Source organism: Trachypithecus francoisi, unplaced genomic scaffold, assembly GCF_009764315.1.
Source record: "Trachypithecus francoisi isolate TF-2019V2 unplaced genomic scaffold, Tfra_2.0 Lachesis_group11, whole genome shotgun sequence".
NCBI classification, from domain to species: domain Eukaryota; kingdom Metazoa; phylum Chordata; class Mammalia; order Primates; family Cercopithecidae; genus Trachypithecus; species Trachypithecus francoisi.
The window spans coordinates 94,442,208-94,462,453 of NW_022681456.1; the positions used below are offsets into that span (position 1 = coordinate 94,442,208).

Here is a 20,246-nt window from a genome sequence, read left to right on the forward strand (position 1 = left end):
TCAAAACTGCTTTTGTGTCTTTAAGGAGAGTTTTAAAGTTTTCTTCATGTAAGTTTTATCTTGTTTGGATTATTCCAAGGTAATTTATTTTATTTGTTGTTTACATAAATTGGACTTTTCTCTTCAAATATATATTTTAACTTGTTATTTGTATTTATGTAGACTATTAATTTTTATAGATTAATCTTGTGTCTTGGTACCTTATTAAATTATCTTACTGCTTATAGTTTTTCCATTGATTCTCTAGGATTCTGCAGGTACACTATTATGCCATCTGTAAATAGAAATAGTTTAATATTTTCTGTTTCAAATTCCATGCTTTCAATTCCTACATAATGCAATTATTAATAACTTCAGAAAATATTAAATAGTAGTATGATTGTATGTCTCCTTATCTTGTTCCTGAAGTTAGTGGAATAAGTTTAGAAATTCCTTATTAAGATGCTACATGTGTGGCTGAGGTATATGTACTTTACATTTATTTATTTATTTATTTATTTATTTTTGTGAGACGGAGTCTTGCTCTGTTGCCCAGGCTGGAGTGCAGTGGTGCGATCTCAGCTCACTGCAACCTCCGCCTCCCAGGTTCAAGCAATTCTCCTGCCTCAGCCTCCCGAGTAACTGGGATTACAGGCAGCTGCCACCACACCTAACTAATTTTCATATTTTTAGTAGAGATGGGGTTTTGCCATGTTGGCCAGGCTGGTTTCAAACTCCTGACCTCAGGTGATCTGCCTGCCTCGGCCTCCCAAAGTACTTATAGGCATGAGCCACCAAGTCCGGCCCTGTTTTAAGGAAATATCCATTCATTCCTATTATTTTAAGTAGTCTTTTTTTTCCCATCAGAAATGATTATTCAATGTTTATCAAATACCATTTTAGCTTCTGTGAGTTTTTTTTTCCCCTTAGATCTACTATTAATATTATGAATTACATTAAAAGATGCCTTAATTTTGAAAAAGTCACTAAAAATCAGTATTAATAAAAATAATCGAGCATTAGTTTCTTCCTGATGGCTCATTTTTCCTTTTTTGTAAACTGATGCTTCTTGTACTTAGCTCATGAGATTTAAACAATTCGCTTGACTACTTACTACCTGTTATCTATGAGTAAAGCGAGTCCAGTTGTTTTTCCGAATACTTTGCAGAATTGACTCTTCAGGATTAATTCTTCCAGGTATATGGTAGGTTCTTTTCACTACACAGATTTAGGGATTTTTTCTAAATTAAGACTATTTTTCCTTATTTATAATTTTAAATATTAGCTCTGTTTCATTGCTTTTTCTTCTCCAGCTATGGCAATAATATATCTTCGGTATTTTTGTTTGTTTCCTAAAACTATATCCTTCTCCAGCCCGTTATACCTTTTTTGAAAGCGTCTGCAATATTTCAGGGGTAGGGTACCTCTTCTCCATTCTATCCTCTAATAGCCTTGCTGTATTTTCAGTTTTATTTATTCTCAATGGAGCAATTTGCTATATGGTCTTTTGAGATAATTTTTCTTTTTCTTTCATTTTCTCCTGGGTTTTCACCAATTCCAATTTAACATTCCTGCTGTTTATCTGTTTCCACTCTTAATTTTTAATCTGTAATTTTGATGTCCCTTTGTAGCTGCAGTTGTTTCCTTAGTTGTTTTTGTTTGTTTGTTTGGTTGGTTGGTTGGTTGGTTTTTGTTTTTTTTTTTTTTTTTTTTTGAGACGAAGTCTCACTCTGTCGCCCAGGTTGGATTGCGCTGACGCGATCTCCGCTCACAGCAAGCTCCGCCGCCTCCTGGGTTAACGCCATTCGCCTGCCTCAGCCTCCATAGAAGCTGGGACTACAGGCGCCCGCCACCACGCCCGGCTAATTTTTTTGTATTTTCAGTAGAGACGGGGTTTCACCGTGTTCGTCAGGATGGTCTCCATCTCTTGACCTCGTGATCCGCCCGCCTCTGCCTCCCAAAGTGCTGGGATTACAGGCTTGAGCCACCGCGCCCGGCCAGTTGTTTTATGTTAATGTTATGTTTTTGTATTCTTTTGCTTCATGACTAGATTTTTACAATTTGCTTGCTACTGCTGCAAAGGTTTTGAAAATGTATACAAAGGAATAACTGTGTATCGATATTGGAATTTCTTTTTTTTTCTTTATTGTTATTTTTTTTTTCAATGTTTTGTGGTCCAGTAATAGCAGGAGATTCTATGTAGGGGGCAGCAGAGAGGCTTCCATATGCTTCCCAGATTCCTCAGATAAAGGGCTCCCCTCTTATGTTCTTAGGGTGAAGGAGCTTTGTTTATAAGTGGCACTTTTTCCTTGTCTGTCTTCTGATGCTTTCATTATTATCCTGTTTTACTGAGACCTTTATTTTTACATACTTATTTTTTTCCTTTGACACCCAGGTTCCAAGGGTTGCTCCCCCTTCCAAAGACTTCCATGCACTTTCCAGTACTCTTTCAACTCCATTCATGAGGGCTCTCTGACCTGCCAGGTCCCAGATTTTCTCTCAGCATTTTCCACTCAAGTTGGGGATCTTTCCTTTTGAAGCTCAACTCTACTTGATTGAACCACTAGAATCATAGTATTCTACCACTATTAGGACCTCTCTATACTGCTCTATTTTCTGTGATGCCCTTACCTATATCTCAGCCCCACAGTGAGCCTCAGAGCCATCATTCCCAGTTTTTGGAGTCTGGCTCGTCTCTGTCTCCACTAAACACCGTAAGTGTGGGCTCTGTTTTGATCTTTATGATTTGAAGAAAGAGGTACCTACAGACTCCAATTTATGCAGCCACCATTTTCCTGTTTTTGTTTTTGTTTTTTTTCCATTGGTTTCTTGAGCTTAAATCCTATTCGAGTCTACTAGTGTCAGTGCAAATTAAGGATCAGGTTGATACTATGACTAATTAAATTACATTCTGCTTGTGATAAAAGGATTTTTGGTGTGTTTGAATATTTAACCAGGTCATCAGATATTTACAACAGAGATACAATATGTAAGAAATTCGGTTAAGGAAGGTTATTCACTGATTCAGCTGTGAACAACTTACTCACTTGCTTCATTTCCAGAGACGAATTTAGGATGAACTATGTGTAATAAATGGTGCTCTCAAGTCCTTCTACTTGAAGACTATAATCATTTATATTGAGAACATGTGTGTAGTAGGTCATATCTGCTTGGCTATATATTATAAAAGAGTGATATATCACTTTGATTTTGCAATCTCTTAACAGACTGCCTCTGATGTGCATCACATTCTGTTTTAATGCTTATTCAATAGTTAACCTATATTTTATTCTGTACTACTTTTGTGCAGGGGGTTCTGGACTTGAAGAATATTTTGTTTTTAATCCTCCTTCACCAAAACCTGAATAACTGCTTTTTATTCCCTTGCAGTTGAATAGATTCTTAAAATTTCATTCAGCTTCCTTGTATTTTGAGTTTTTGTTCAAGTTGGGGCATATAGACATAGCTTATAGTGCACTGATTATAATATATTCTTTTCAAAATAGAATAATTCCATTGTTTTAAACAAATTAATCAGTCACTTTACTAGAGTTGACTCTCAAGTCTTACTCCAATGCGTGTTATTGAACAATTCCTCCACTTTGATTATCTTTTGCCTTGCACGATTTTGCTTTGTGTGTATTATAAATATTAATTTCTTTTGCTCAGAAATGAAGTTCTATGAGAACAAATGCCTTACTCTACTCCTCTTTTATGTTGTCTGTATCCCCCAGGATGATATTGAACACACAGCAAATATTTCTTGATTTATTTCTGATCTTCTGCAGTTTTGACATTACACAAATAATAATTAAATTCCCCAGGCAACCTTGTCTCTGACAAAATTTTAAGTAAAAAAATTATACTTCTACTGTCTGGATTTATTCTAATTATGCTCTTTCCATACCCGATGCTCCAGAAGTGTTTTCACCAGCAGCTCCAGTGGTGGCTACATTTCCCCCTTCAGTTGTTCCTAATTGAAAAGAGCAACAGTGCTCAGTCTGCATCAGAGTTTTCAAAATCACGAAATAAAAATACAGGACACCCAATTAAATATGAATCCCAGACAATCAACACTGTGTTTTGATTATTGCATGGGACATACTCATCCTAAAAAAAAAAAAAAAATTGTTCCTGATTTGTGTGAAATTCAAATTAACTGGTATCCTATATTTTCTCTGGCAAGCCTAGTCTACATAAATGGTTATAATGAAGTACTCTTTGAACAAATTTCAGGGTTTCTTTAAAGAGGCAGGGGGTCTACTTAAACTATCCATGATCATTTGATGTAAAATTAGATCCCTTCTAAATTTGCTTAAATTTATAAGAATTTGAGGTTCCAACTAGGTTTGTGACTCACCACCACTAAAGTGACCAGGTGAGCCTGGGCTTGGCTTGGTGAGTTTCCCAGGTAAGCTGGAACCAGTGAAAGATGTTCTCGCTGTGATTTCACTGTCAGATCCAGCGGTAGATCCGAGAGACTGTCCTGTTCCGCCTGGCAAACACAGTGTTGGGAGAGCACATACATTATTGTGACAACCCAGTGCCATAGCAGTTTTGAAGGAAATATTTGGAGAAAACCTAAATTAAAACTTTTCTTGAAAATGTTAATAACTTATATACCTTTCTATCTTCTGTTGGATACTTAGTGAAACTTGCAGAGGTCTGATGAAAGATTGTCCTTTTCACCAAAAGCCATGGCCTTGGAATGACATCCTCTACTCACCTGACACGCCTTCAGATGATGTCCCTTCACTGCTTGTGGCTCTAGTTTTTCCACCTACTGAGGATCCAGTCGTTCCTTTCAAAATAGACAGTAAATATGTATCGTGATCTTTGATTTAGCAGAACAGAGGGTACTACTGTCTGCTTTCAAAATATCTTTTGTTTACACTTCTTCATTTCCAAGAATGGTTCACTCTTTCCCAAAATTCATTATGAGAATCATATACAATTGTTGGCATCCCTGAGAGTGCATATTTACTTCTTCCTTGTAAATAAGCTTGTTTATTATTTACTTGTTTAATATTCAGATATTTGAACCTAGTGGTTCTCAACCCAGGTTGCATGTGTGACCCGTGAGGCTTTTTAAAAATACTTAATGCCTGGTCCCTTCTTCCAGGGACAGATTCAATTAGTCTGTGATGGATTCTTCAATATGTATTTTCAAACATTTATCTAGTTGATTCTAATTTGTAGTTAGGATTGCAAACTATGACCCTAGCCCCACTCCAGACTCACAGACTCAGAATTTCCAGAACAGGAACCTCTGTCTGAATCTGTATGGCCGATTACTACCTGCAATACCAGTGGTCAGTAACTGGGCTTCCTAACTCCAGTTCTTTTCATTCTTTACAGCACTGCTAAATAAAGAAAATGTGGAGATCCACACGCTCCATTTTACTCCTGCATACTCACTGACTTTTCCCTTTTACTTACCTGATTTGCTGCTTTCAGAGGTTGTGACTGAGGCTTCAGGGCTGGCAGTGGTGGAGCCTGCAGAAACTCCTGTGCTTCCTGAAACCAAGAGAGGAGCAGGTATATATGTTATTACTTCTGTTACTATGACTACTTGGAAGGTTCCAGAAAAAGGAAGTGAAAGAAACTATCCCTCCAACTTTCCTCAGCCCTGCATTCTAATACTAGCTCTAGCCTGAATTTACAGAGCATCACTTAGTGTAGGAGGTATGGTTGGGAACTTCTGAGACATTATGTCCAGCCTGGTCAATCTTACCAGAAACTGCCCGGTCATGGTGGCTCATGCCTGTAATCCCAGCACTTTTGGAGGCAGATCACCTGAGGTCAGGAGTTTGAGACCAGCCTGGCAAACATGGCAAAACCCTGTCTCTACTAAAAATACAAAAGTTAACCAGGCCTGGTGGCGGGTGCCTGTAATCCCAGCTACTCGGGAGTCTGAAGCAGGAAAATCACTTGAACCCGGGAGGCAGAGGTAGCAGTGAGCTGAGATCGCACCACTACACTCCAGTCTGGGCAACAAGAATGAAACTCCATCTCAAAAAAAAAAAAAAAAAAAAAAAAAAAAAAAAATGCCCTACACATAAACCAACTCATTTACTCTTACTAAATTCCTCTGAAACAAGTCATATTATTACTCTTATTTATTAGTTGTGATTAAATGACTTGCTCCAGGTCACCAAGTTGGTCGACAGTTGATCCAGGAGCCAAATTCAAGCAGTCTAACTACAGTTAATACTCTAACCTGTGTTTCTCAAACAATCTGTAGCAAAAGATCAATTTTGTAAAATTTCCAATCTGTGCTAGATTAATACTTTGAAAAAGGCCATAAAATAGAGAAATGAAATTTTTAAAAGTAAAACCTTACAAAACACAAGTCTTTATTTAATAGACATAAAATCATCCTGTAAAATTGCTATGTTTTTAAATGCTTACTCTATTTCAGTTCTTAATACATCAAAAACTGGTAACAGTCTGGTTAGTATCCGTCTGTCGACCAAACTTTGAGTAGCCCTGCTCAAAATCCTTATACATACGGCCTTATAACCAAAAGAGATAGCTGATTGACTTATCATCATTATCCAAGTAATTTCCATGCAGGTTTTAAGAAATGTAAACAAACGGTCATCACTCTAAAATTTAAGTATACTGACCTGATTGGAACGAACCAGTTTCTTAATTTGTGCTATTGTACATTGATTATATCCTTTAAACCATTAATTTTTATGTAAACTATATCTTATTCCATAAAGTGTTTAAGTTATAATGCTTAAATCAAGAAAATTGCTAAGGGATAGTAAATGTAGAAAAAATAAAATTAGGCCATGGATTAGTTAGCAAGTGCATAAAGAGAAATAGTTCCATACATAAAGAATAGTATATAGTTCCATACACTAAAGAAATGGCTTTTAACCCAGTATGTATGCAAAGAACTTTTGATTTATCTTAAAAGCAATCAGAACAATTGAAGACTTGTAAGTAGTGGAGTAACATGATGATAGTTGAGATTTTGGAAGTCCATTCTGCCATGGTATTGACTGCAGCGTAGATTGGGAGGGAAGTGAGGAAGGAGTGGAAATGTTAGAGCAGTAGTTTTCCACTTTGATGAGCATCAGATGCATGGGCTTGCTAGTAAAATGCTGGGCTCCACTCCAACAGCTTCTGATTTTAGGCAGGTGGGCCCAGACATTTTCATTTCTAACAAGTTCCCAGAAGATGCTGATGCTGCTGGTCCAGAAACCACACTTTAAACACCATTGTGTTGGAGGAAGGTGAGCAAGGTGGAGGCTAGATGGAAAATGTTTAACACCTGAACAAAAGCAGAGGCAAATTGATGCAGAGAAGAAACTTAAGAGATACTTAAAAAATTAGCAGCTGATAGCATGGTGGACAGGGGTGAACTTACGCTTTTTTGTTTTCTATCAAAATGATGTCTCCTTAAGGAAACCAACAGTAGTTAAAATTCAGTCAATGATGTGTAGGGCAAGCATATTCTCATTGGCTTTTGTTGGATCTACGTTTTTATACACACACAGAGCTGTGGAGCTAGCTATTCCACACCAGACTTAGGATTATGTGTTCTAATCCTGCCTCTTCCAGCTTGGAGACCTTTTATTATTTTCTCACCTAATGGGAATAACAACAGGTAACTACCATGGTGTAATTGTTGATTAAATTACATACTATATATTTGTAGACAATTCAGAAATATTCCTGTGCCATAGAAACATATCATTAGTATTTTATTAAATATTAATCATTGGATTTTTCCCCAAGGTCATTTAGCTGACTTCAATAGCTCTGACATTTGGCCCTGTTACATAATGTTGTCCTCAGGGTAAAGTTGTTGCCAAGTTGAAACAGAGGATTCCTAGTAGAAATAGGTTGTGGAAGAGATAGCATTTGACTCATTTATTTGTCTCACCTGTTCTGAAGTCACTTAAATTTCCATGTTCAGCTCCTGTGGTTATACCTGGTAACACTCCTGTTGTCCCTGACAAAGGTAAAGAAAAAATAAACATCTGGCTAAAAAAATGCATAGGCACCCCCAATTATCAAGGTTATCAGCACATATAATTTTAACATTATACTTTAAGGAAGCAACTTGTGAAAAGACTAAAGATACGACATTTCAATTACACATAAGGAATAATCACCTAGCTCTAATACTTTTATTTTGCAAAATATTGTTCTGAGTAACATCTCCTAAAATGAGTTTCTTAGCTGAGGCTGGTATACTTTGTTCTGAATTTAATTTACCTGTCACGCCTGCAGCACCAGTGATAGTGGGGCTCACTACTCCTGTCGTGCCTGCATTTCCAGATGTTGAGATGATGGGAACTGAAGTTTCAGTAATGCCTGAGAAAAACATAAAATAAACGTCTCATCTAAAGTCTATTAGGACTTTATCACCACGGAGTGAGTTAACTGTTTAATCAATTTTACCGTAGAAAATAGAATCAATAAAGCTAGTGACTTTCTGCCTAGAGTTCCCTAAGAATTTGTTTTAATATCATTGCCTTTTTTTCTTTTTTACAAATATAGCTTTCTGCATCTTGAACCGAGCCACACTAGGTCTTCATATATTTTTCTAAAAAAGTGTTTTAAAATAAGCAGAACCTACGTCCACTGTGGAGAAAAGTCTGGAGGTTCCTCAGGAAACTAAAAATTGAGCTACTGTATGATCCAGCAATCCCACTGCTGAGCGTATACCCAAAAGAAAGAAAATCAGTGTATCAAACAGATATCTGCACTCCTACATTTGTGACAGCACTGTTTACAATAGTTAAGATCTGGAAGCAAGCTAAGTGTCCAGCAACAGATGAATGGATAAACAATACATGAAATGGAGTACTATTCAGCCATAAAAAAGAATGGGATCTAGTCATTTGCAAAAACATGGATGGAATGGGAGATCATTATGTTAAGTGAAATAAGCCAGGCACAGAAAGACAAACATCACATGTTCTTCTTTTGTGGGATCTAAAAAAATCAGATCCATTGAACTCATGAACATAGAATGTAAAAGGACGGTTAGCAGAGCTAGGAAGGGTAGTCAGGGGTAGGGGAGAGGTGGGGATGGTTAATGGGTATAAAAACATTTAAAAGAATGAATAATACCTGCTATTTGATAGCACAGTGGGGTGACTATAGCCAATAATAATTATACATTTTAAAATAACTTAAAGAACATAATTGGATTATTTAGAACACAAAGGGTAAATGCTTGAAGGGATGGATCCCCCATTCTCCACGATGTGCTTATTTCACATTGCATGCCTGTATCAAAACATCTCATGTATGCCATATATGTATATATCTACTATGTATCCACATTTAAAAAAATAATTTTTAAAATTTAAAAATAAAATAAAATAAGCAGATCCTTATGCCCTAATCACTGTGGCCTGGGGCTGATAATAGCAATAAAGAAACACTATCATGAAATAGTTAATTGCTACTTTTAGGCTTAGAACAGCTAAGAGAGCTGTTATTAGATGTGCACATGTTTAAACTTTAAACATCTAAGAGAGTAACGTATTTCATTTTTAAAACAGTGACATACATGGTATACTTTCCAATGTATACATACACACACATACACATATGCTGAATTCTACTAAATACAAAGTAAATGGAATGTATATCTACAACGGCAATACATCCTCTGATAAGCAGAGGCTGATTTTGCAGTTTATGGTTTCTTCAACTTTTTTCAGCTTCTGGTTGTCTGCAGCTTGGATATTTTTATATTGGAGGGAAAAGGATAAATATTTTTTAAGATTTATGTGTATGATTTGACATAGCAGGTTTATAAAAATAAATCTGAATTTACCCTAAACAGCTGTTGTGGATTATCAGTGAACTCCTGAAGAAAAAGGCCATGTTTTACCTTTGTATTCTCAATGTCTGCCCATTGCTAGGGATGTGATAAAAGCTCATCACATGTTTACTGAGTACCTGTGCACTTAAAAATAAGCCTTTATTACTTTGGGGTTTTCATAAATAAAAAAATAGTCAGATATTTTCTCCATTTCAATGTTAATTTTCATTGAAAATCCATGGAAATCCACTGCTTACTTTATGTAAACAATACCACTTTGCAATTTTATAGTGTTTTGGAACTTCAAAAAAAGAAGGAGAGAAACAAACTTCTCACACAATCTATTTGATCCTCACTCCTTGTCCAGCCACACTTGCCTTTCTATCTTTTCTACCTGCTGTTCGCAGTTCTCTGTACTTGGAACTTGGTTCTTTCCTCCTCTTCTCCTACTTGAGCTTTCATTGGTCAGTTCTCAACTCAATCATCTTTCCTTCAGTCCTTCCTGAGCTCCTTGACTGGATTTTAATCCCTTGCCTCTCATCCCAGGCCATTTTAGATACCCCATAGCTCTTGTGTTGATGTAAGTTTCCATTTGTTTTTGTAATTACTTAATTGATATCCACATTCCTGACTAGGCTGTAGGCTTTATAAAGGCAGAAACCATGTCAATTTTAATTCATTTTAGTATCTCCAAGGCCTATAAGAGTGCCTAGCACATAATAAGAGCTTGAGAAATATTTGTCCATAGAATGAATGAATGAATGAATGGAGTAAAAATATTTTACCCATTTTCCTATAAAGAATGGGGCTCAGAAAAGTTGAGTGATTTGTTCAAGATCACACTGCTGGTTAGCGACAAAACTAGGACTCAAATGTAAGTCCCCCAGTATCTAGGACTGTGACCCATATTGCTTTTTATGTTATTCTGCCTGTATGTATAACACATCACCTCCTGCAGTTTTCAAGTTTTCTTAATTACCCATTCACCATGTTAATGGAAATATTAAAAATTAGACTAGAAATTATAGAACACAATATCAAGTAAAGAATAAAATATCCTGTCTCCTCGAATTACTTTACAGAATGTATATTTAAATAAGTATGGTAACTAGTTTGAGAGAAAATTTTTGTGACAGTTATCAAGAGCTGACAAGGTTTAGTTGAGAAGAATTTTCAAAATTGGTATTACACAGACTCCACCAACTGACCAGCTCAGATCTTGATATCTTTTCTCACTAATGAGCACAATAGTTGGACATTTGAATTAAAATATCTTGCTGATCTAATTGTAAGAATAGCATGGAAAGACTGTTATGCCATGAACCCCAGAGACAATCAAGATTAGAATGATGTGGAAGAATAGGTAGACCCTGATATTCCCAAAGATTTTGGTGCAGATTCCATTTCACAGTATTGATTTAACCTTTATGGAATTCCAGTGATCCAATTTGAACACTTTCAAACTGAAGACAATTGCATTTAATTAAAAGCAGCATTATCATAAGGAATAAAATCAAATCTCCAAAATTTACACAGTACTAAATAAATATGCTCTAATCAACATGGATTCAAGAACATAGTTGCACAGCATAGGCGGTAGTGCTCTGATCATCACTATTTTTGCCATATGCACAAGAGAACATATTTATAGGCCTTTCCTTATAATTGATGTTGCTGAGATGGCAACATGCTCATGTGCATCTCAAGGACCGATCTTTAACCAGGGTCATAGAGTTATTTAAACTAGGCACAGATTGGGGTACAGACCAGTCAGGCTACTATGATATAGCTCCCTTTCCCCATGAATGAACTTCAGAAGATGTAAGTCTGAAATTATTGATACAGCAATAAAAGTAGGGATAAGCCTTTACTAACAGGAATACACGAGAACTCACTTTTCTTCTGGGTTTAATTACCAAAACTGATAGAGACTGTATTCTCATTCTCATTAATTTTGACATCCATAACCGTTACAGTTTCAACTGATTTTTCTGTTACTTGCAAATGAACACACATGCTGGAAGTACTTGATACTGTCAATTATTACTCGTCAGCTTCTTTGTGTACGAGACATAAATAGTAATAGGAGGAGCTGCCTTCACCAAAACACTAACTCCACCCTAAAAAATTTTTTCAAGTGGCTTTGTCCGCTTGTGTTTCACCTCACTACAAACTTAATATAAAGTCTTTTAATTAATTTTCTAGCTACCACTAAGTTTTTAAATTAATTCTAAGAATCATTTTAATTTTTACAAGGAAAAAATATTTTGGCATTTTTTCAATGAATTTTATTTTACTTAAAATATATGTCTGAAAGATAAACTTCAGGAGTATCCATAACATTTCCCCTCATAAACAACAAATTCAGTACTGCAGAGTCTACAGCTTTTGCAAAATATCTTATTCTGAAAAAATTTTAAAATTCATAAAATTGGCTTTAATTCAAGAAGCAGTATGTTTCTGATTAGTAATCTATAAAGTGTTAAACTCCCCAACTAAAATATAAACTCATTCACCTAGTTAATTATTCCTGATAAAATTCACTAATAATAAAGTTGCCTTTACTGAATACGTCCTATGTATTACACTAAGCTGCACTATCACATTTACTGTTTTCTCACATCTTCCCATGTAGAGATTATTTTTAGTTCCCACTTCACAGATGAGAACACTAAACCTCAGGCTGCTTGAGGGACTTAAAACAGGGTCAAACTTTAAGGGGAGGGATTCAAATTATTATTTTTCTAATTCCACATTCCACTATACTCATCTACCTCCCTTTGCCTGATGCGATTTTTTTATGATTGATGCTATTTTATAATAAGCACATTGTATAAACAAAATTTATATATAACTTATAGTTGTAACATTCTAAGTTTTTAAATTTTTGAGTAAATATGCATTTTAACAGATTATATTGTTGTGTAACAGAAACCCACTTTTAAATTATATGTCAGTGTCCCACGTATTCATTCACATGGGGGATTTTTTGTTGTTGTCTTAATATAAACCTACTAAGCAACCTATGATTTTAACATAAGTTCCCATTTGAAATCAGAATCTGTAATTACATGTTGCTTCTTCAATAACTGATGTAAATTAAATTCAACTTCATCCTCTTCTTTAAACATGGAAACACAGGGGCATTAGGACTGGAGTCTAGAAAATATGTTCTGAATTTTAATTATCTCTGCAACTTATTAGCAAGTAACCTTGAACGTATAACTTAACCTCTTTGTGTTTCCATTTACTCATGTGTAAATAGGGGGAAATGATGGCACCACTTCAGGGAATTTTCTGTATCAAATCAGATAATATATGTCATATAGGTAGAGTAGTGCTCAGTAAATATTAGCTCTGTATCAAGATCAGTCAATCTAAAAAGGAAAAGCCCCATAACTGCATAATGTTTCTTCTAAAAATAGCATGCTTATTAGAGTGGTTAACTAGGCATCTCTCAGGGTATTTTAGCCCTGTGAAAGCATTCGCTGTATGGAAAAGAAGATAGATACAGAAAGCATGTGGAGAAATTAAAGTCTGCACACTGCTTCCCTTTCACTTTAGAGTTTTCTGCAATGTTTTTCTAAACTCCTCAAAAGTACCCTTTACTTCTATGCTATTTACCTCAACAAAAAAGTTAAGGTCTATTCAACAATGAAGTCATACCTTGTCTTCTATGCAGTACTTGGTCAAAAGTACTTTATCCAGATAACAAGTTAGTGGCAAAAGCCTGCACCCCCTACCCCACTGCCCCGCCGAGACTCTTTTTAAAATAAATCTTACCTTTGTGTTCAATAATTATAGGTTTTTATGTTAAAATGATTTATTTTTAAGACAAAGCAAAAAGTAAAAGTAGGAAAGTTTTAACCAAGTTAATTTATCCCACTTATCATATTGGTTCTGCTCAAAAGCACTAATACATTATCCACAATGAAATGGGTTCCCATGTCCAAGAAACAAATCCTTTCATTTATTATAGATAGTTCATGGAGAGGAAATACATATTTGAAATAAAGTATCTTCTTAGCTATATTATATCTGAAATATAATCTTTTACTTTCAATCTCTAAGTATCTTTGTTTGATGCATACTATATTTTGAAAGAAACAGAAAAAAACACCCTTTGCTAGTGATGATGTCAAAACACTTATTTTAAAATAAAACAAATATGGGATTCATTGTTCTCATAACTGATCAAGTGAGGCTTACCACCAGAAAACTTAAAAACAAAAATCATTTTGTAGTTAGGGATTCATCACAATTTGAAAATGCCACTTTTAAACCACTAATGTCAGTGAAAGAAATAGGATGCATCTTTCAAGCCTAGAATTTGTGCAAGACAATTGCTCTACAAAAGACCTTTATTTTTTAAAAACGAATTCTAAAAGCAAACAATTTAAACTGTTTTGTTTTCACAATGACATAGTGTTTATTGGATGAATTTAGAAAGAAAAAGAGTGTGAAAAGAAAAAATAAGTTGGTGTCTCTTAAAGTAAAATGTTTTTTTCTTACATGAAAAATGAAAAATAAAAAATGTGACTTTTTTTCCTTTGGAGCTCCAAAATAAAAATACCAGTAAACCCTTATCTAGCACTTTCTGGGTTTCTTCTGATTACCATCCTCACTTTATATAAATTATTATGATCCCTCAGCCAGAAGAAAATTGGCATATCATCTCTTAGTTGTTAAAATTCAGAAATACCACATTTTATTTTGAATAGTTTGTACTCAGTCCAAGTCCCTAGCACAAGTTGAAGTAGACTATTTATGATTTCCACTTAATTGAATGAACAAAGATGACCAACTGGAATGTGCCAAGCCCTCAAGTCACAGGTTTTAAGGGAAACCAAGTTAATCATTATTTGAATGATTTCTAAATTCCCATCTGTATAGTGTGATATGGTCATAGCCTCAGAAAAGATAAGGAACTAAGAATTATCTCTAATTCTTACCACTAATCATTATTTTTTAATTGAAATTTGATACATTTAACTAAAATTAAAGTTTTGTATGCTTCAGTTTATCTGGAAAATTAGCACTTCCTAATCTGTTCCAGCAGCAAGATAAGCTACACATACACTATTAATAAATGCTGAGAATATATTATTAATTTGATAATCAATGTTTTCTGCACGTTGGGATTACTTGACTAACTTTATTTGAAACACACACATTTTGTGGCACAATTGGAAAATTTTAATATGAGGGAAAAAAATAAACATTTTTATACTTCTTTGTCTTCTGATTTTATAATGATGTTGACTACAGTTTCTGGCTTTCATGGATAACAAGAAAAAGAAAACCAATCCTGACTTCTCTCTAGATCATGCCAGAAAGTCCTTTTCCTTCTGATCCTTATAACCCTGAAAACGTTACTTAAGCTCTTTGCATTTCCTCACCTTTAAAATGATGAGGTGAGGAAGACTGTGGAGAATAACAATCAGAGGATTAAGATTTAATGAGATACTGAATGAAAAATATTTAATATAATGACTAGAATAAGGTAAATCCTCAATAAAAGTCATTTTTAGCATATCTTTCACTAAAATACTAACATAGCATTTGGTTAATTATTAATATTATACTTACAGAGCATGAAATATCTACCAGAATTTCAGGGAAATTAAATAAAACATTAGGATTCAGTAAGGCAAAGCACAAAAGTCATAAATAATGCCAAATGAATTCAAGGAAAAAAATCACCCAGGTAATCTTTCCTATAATTCAACTCTGCATTTGATTTATAATTTTTAAAATGCTACCATGAAGATGATTGATAAGTTTTTTTTAGTGTTTTACGGTAAATGGGACAAAATATTACATCTAAAACTTAATCAGTTGTTCACAAAAACCTTATCAGGGTAATCTACTCATGATGTTCTGTTTTCCATGGACAGCTAACTTACTACAGTACCAAGTGTTGACAAAATAAAATTGAATATTACATTCAAAACCAGGTGTTTGAAAAGGAAATTATATATTTTATATATTTATATACATATAATTTATATATTATATATATATAAGCTAGAAAAATTAAACCACTTTTAATAGTTCTAGGTATGTATTGTGATATAGGATATAGATATCATCATCATGATACTGAAGAAATAGAAATAGTTATCTAAGCTGCTTATGATTCATGCGTATCTTTGCAGTTCATCCAATCAAGGAAAAAAATATTTCTTTAAATGATCACAAGATACGAAAGTTTTAATAGCTGATGAACGACTTTGACCAAAGGAAAGTTTAGTAACTGAACCAAATTAATCATCTTAGAAACAGAGCCAGGCTGAAAATTAGGGATTCAGTCCACTGCTTGCAACTGAGGTAACACGTAGCTAGAAAATTACTCTGTGGTGCATAAGAAATAATTCAAAAAACTATTGGGATGAAATTGTTATTAGTCCTGAGAAATGAATTTATGATTACAGACTGCAGAAGAGCATTTTTGAAATGTGTCAGGCTTTCTGAGATTTACATTGAAAGAGCCAGTAATGCTTTGTGTCACAAATGATAACCAACATAAGAGAAAGTTTGACAGGAAGTAGCATGTTGTTTTCGGTATTTTTAATAATATTGTGCACTATGATAGCTGATGCTTTAAGATATACATATATATTTACTCCTTTAATATAAAAATATATTAATTTAAAAATAGACAACACTAAGATTTACAAAATGTTCAAAATTATAGTCACAATTCTATATTATGATATCAATTTATAATCCAATAATAGCCTTGGTTTTACACTATATCTTTGTATTGAAGATTAGCTCTAATGAGTGAAATATATGAACTGTTGGATTTATCAGTATGACTAATATCTAACAAATAGTTTAACCTTCACCAGAAATTCTGAGCTAAAGTTCTAAACCTGAGTTCTAAATTTTCGACAAGGAAAAAGAAGAGTCATTCATTCACTCTGTAAATACTTACTGAATACAAACTAATCTGTACCTTGACATTAGGTACAATTGGGAATACAAGGATGGCGAAGCATGGCCTGTGACTTGAAGGAACGTATTCATTTAAGACTTGATAAGTTAATAAATAATAAAGAAAGAGAATTAGTGCTAACTTGGGGGTAAAGACTGTAAGTGTAGAAAAGTGAGTATGTGAAAGATAGTGCAGAGTTGAAAGGGTGAAATCTATGGATGATTTTCTCAGACACATAGGCTCTTGAAAGAAATGACATACACTATGCATGTGAATCTTCAATTAAGTAAAATTGACATCTTTTTAATTGTATAATTAATTAGTTTAAAGAAAAGAATGTGACTATTATATATTACAAACAACAACAACAACATGTAGAGTCACAATCCTAAATTGTCTGCTGGCCATATTTTGTGAATTTTTAAATCATATTTTCATATACATTAAAGACACTGAAACATACTGAATACATTTTTAAATTTAGGTGGAAAGATAAAATAGCAAACTAAATTAGGGAAACTGGATGGTCAGAGGGAAAATTCAAACCCAAATATTTTAATGTATAATCAAACTGATGTTGATTCCAATATTTAAGTTGTTCAAGGTTTCAGATACAAACCTTTATTCAATTTATTCATCACTTATGGATTTTCTGATTTACCTACCTGTTGTTTCACTGCTTGATGTTGTAATCGCTAGAATGGATGCTGCTGAATTTGAGAAAACAATGGAAAAATAAGTTTTATATGCAGGGGAAATTATACTTTCAAGAACATCTATAGTCACATGCAAAATGGATCAACTTGAAGTGACTGTATCAGACAAAAAATCATCATATAGGTGAAAAGAAGCCCAAATATTAGTTTTAAAATGTATAGGCCCCAAGTAAAAGGTCAAAAAACCTTATCATTTGGTATAATGCTTTTTTCCCCCAAAAGCTTTCTCTAAAAAATTATTTTTTAAAAAAGAAACTTTGTCTATTTCTTCTAAAAATGTCATTGCAAAGATATAATACTGCAAAGGAAGTTTTGGGTGTTTTTTAAAATCCCCTGTTGATTAAGTTGTGGCTTAGAGGTTATAGCTTACCTATGCCTGGGCTACTGGTAACCAGTGTAATTGCTATGCAAAGAAGAAGACAAATATTTGGAAATGTACATTAAAGTGGTATTGAAAGATGAGGTTAACCATACCTATTTAAACATGTTTCAAGATCTCCAGAATGCAAATAAATGATTAAATGTAACAGTTAAGTTCACTTATCAGATGTTTACACATTTCAATATACTTTTGTACTCCGCTAGCTACTGTTTTAATGACAAAGCATCCAATTAAAGTTAAAGATTTCTTGGTGTTAATAACAGAAATTGTAAATTACTTTCAAGGAATTTAACATAGAATTTTCTGACATAGCCACTTTCTCCAAATCAGTAGTATGCAGAATGTTCTTCTTAGGACAGACAACCTTTGAAAAGGGAAGATTTCTTTAATAATGTTACAATTACATACAGACCTGCTATTTGGCATGGGCCTTTAGCAAATACATAAATGGAGAATGAAAACTTTGAAAAAAGTGCCATGATTCCCAAACTATCAATTATCTTTGCTGCTCATTTAGAAGCTATAAAAACTGTTAGCACTTTTTAATTTATTTACTTGCTCCGGTGCTTAATATGGCAGTAGCTGTTGTAGTGGAAACTGTTTAGGAAACACAATATTTATGAAAATAAATTAATTGAATAATTTTTGCTGGGAAATATAGCTCAAGAAACCAGTTGTCATAAACTAAAAGTAAAATTTCTGAAATGTGTGCAGAGGTTAAGTGACAAAATAATTTTTTATTTACATCTACACAAATAACACCACATATTTATATATGTCCACCAAAAATAACTATTTCCTGTTATCACCACTTAACCAAAATCTCATAGGAACTTTATAAGGTCTCTTTATGGGCCAATAACGACTTTAAAGGAATGTGGTTCAGAACCCTGATGTGATAACTTCACTTCAGGTAAGTGACCAAAAATAACTAAAATTTAACTAGCATTTTACAGCAGATTGCATAATTTTAAATAAATTGTCAAAGCCTCACTGTTGGAAGCAGTGAGCCATGATCGTGCCACTGCACTCTAGCCTGGGCAGCAGAACAAGACCATCTCTACAAAATAAAAAATTAGCCAGGCATGGCAGCGCATGCCTTTGGTTCAAGCTACTCAGGAGGCTGAGATGGGAGGATCACATGAGCCAAGGCAATAGAGGCTGCAGTGCACTGTGATTGCACCATTGCACTCCAGCCTGGGCGACAAAGTGAGACCCTGCCTCAAAACAAGAAAGCAAGCAAAACAGGAAGCGAGAAAGCAGGCAAGGAAAGAAGGAGGGAGGGAGGTAAGAAGGAGAAGGAGGGAGGGAGGGAGGGAGGGAGGAAGGAAGGAGGAAGGAAGGAAGGAAGGAAGGAAGGAAGGAAGGAAGGAAGGAAATAATTTTTTATTTCTGTTTGCAAATCATCCTCCAGCATGATGATAGTTTTAAAATATTTACTTCACAGAAGGCAACATTTACTTCTACTTCATCTACTTATTCAATTATTATCTAAAAATATCAAGCTTTGGACGATGATACTTAACTAATGTGCAGAGTTAAAATATTAATGAATTAATAACATAAATATTAACTAATAATACTTATTGTATGTTTAATCATATTCCTAACTTAATTCATAGGAATATAATGAAATGGTATTCTGACATATTTCTAGTAACTGTTCATTTTAATTCACAATTTTTGTATCAGCAGATTTACCATCATACCTTTTACAGGCACAGATTCAAGTGAAACCATAAAGGATTAGCTACACAAAGAAATCAGAGATACAACATTTAAAACATAATGATGATTTTACCTGCAAATGTTGAATTGGTAGGAGCAGTTTCTGAAATAATCACACATTACTGTTATTGACAGGAATTTTTATATCTTGAAAAAATTCTACATCTCAATTTGTCTATAAGTCATGTTTCTTTTTATTTTACTTCTTGCAATTTCTAATATAAAAAGGAGTAGCTCACATATTCTTTTGAAGGTTTTTGGGATTTATTTTTTTAAGATGTGTGTTGTGGCTGGGCACGGTGGCTCATGCCTGTAATCCCAACACTTTGGGAGGCCAAAGCAGGTAGATCACCTGAGGTCAGGAGTTCGAGCCCAGCCTGGCCAACACGGTGAAACCCCATTTCCAGTAAAAATATAAAAATTAGCCAGGTGTGGTGGCTCACGCCTGTAATCCCAGCTGCCCGGGAAGCTGAGGCAGGAGAATCACTTGAGCCAGGGAGGTGGAGGTTGCAGTGAGAGATATGTGTTGCTCACGAACAATCCTTAAGTTATTTAATTCTTTTTATATTGATTCTCATCTTCTATTCCTCCCCTTCATTATCAGTGGGGAGGAATCATCCTTTCACTGATGCCTCACTCCCTCAATTCCCAGAACCTACAGTTAGGCAGGGGCACGTATGCAGCAGGTGCACCCCCTGAGTA

At 34.5% G+C, this 20,246-nt stretch overlaps 1 protein-coding gene across 1 annotated transcript in view; it reads right to left on the minus strand.

Annotated features, from left to right (window-relative positions):
* The window catches only part of MUC19 (mucin 19, oligomeric), a 211,467-nt gene that overhangs the window by 121,727 nt on the left and 69,494 nt on the right, over nucleotides 1-20,246 (minus strand). The window contains 11 exon segments of the mRNA XM_033223489.1: nucleotides 3,887-3,952; nucleotides 4,340-4,474; nucleotides 4,706-4,780; nucleotides 5,419-5,584; nucleotides 6,609-6,661; nucleotides 7,880-7,948; nucleotides 8,215-8,313; nucleotides 17,384-17,428; nucleotides 17,805-17,837; nucleotides 18,372-18,413; nucleotides 19,618-19,647. Coding sequence (XP_033079380.1) covers nucleotides 3,887-3,952; nucleotides 4,340-4,474; nucleotides 4,706-4,780; nucleotides 5,419-5,584; nucleotides 6,609-6,661; nucleotides 7,880-7,948; nucleotides 8,215-8,313; nucleotides 17,384-17,428; nucleotides 17,805-17,837; nucleotides 18,372-18,413; nucleotides 19,618-19,647 — 813 coding nt within the window.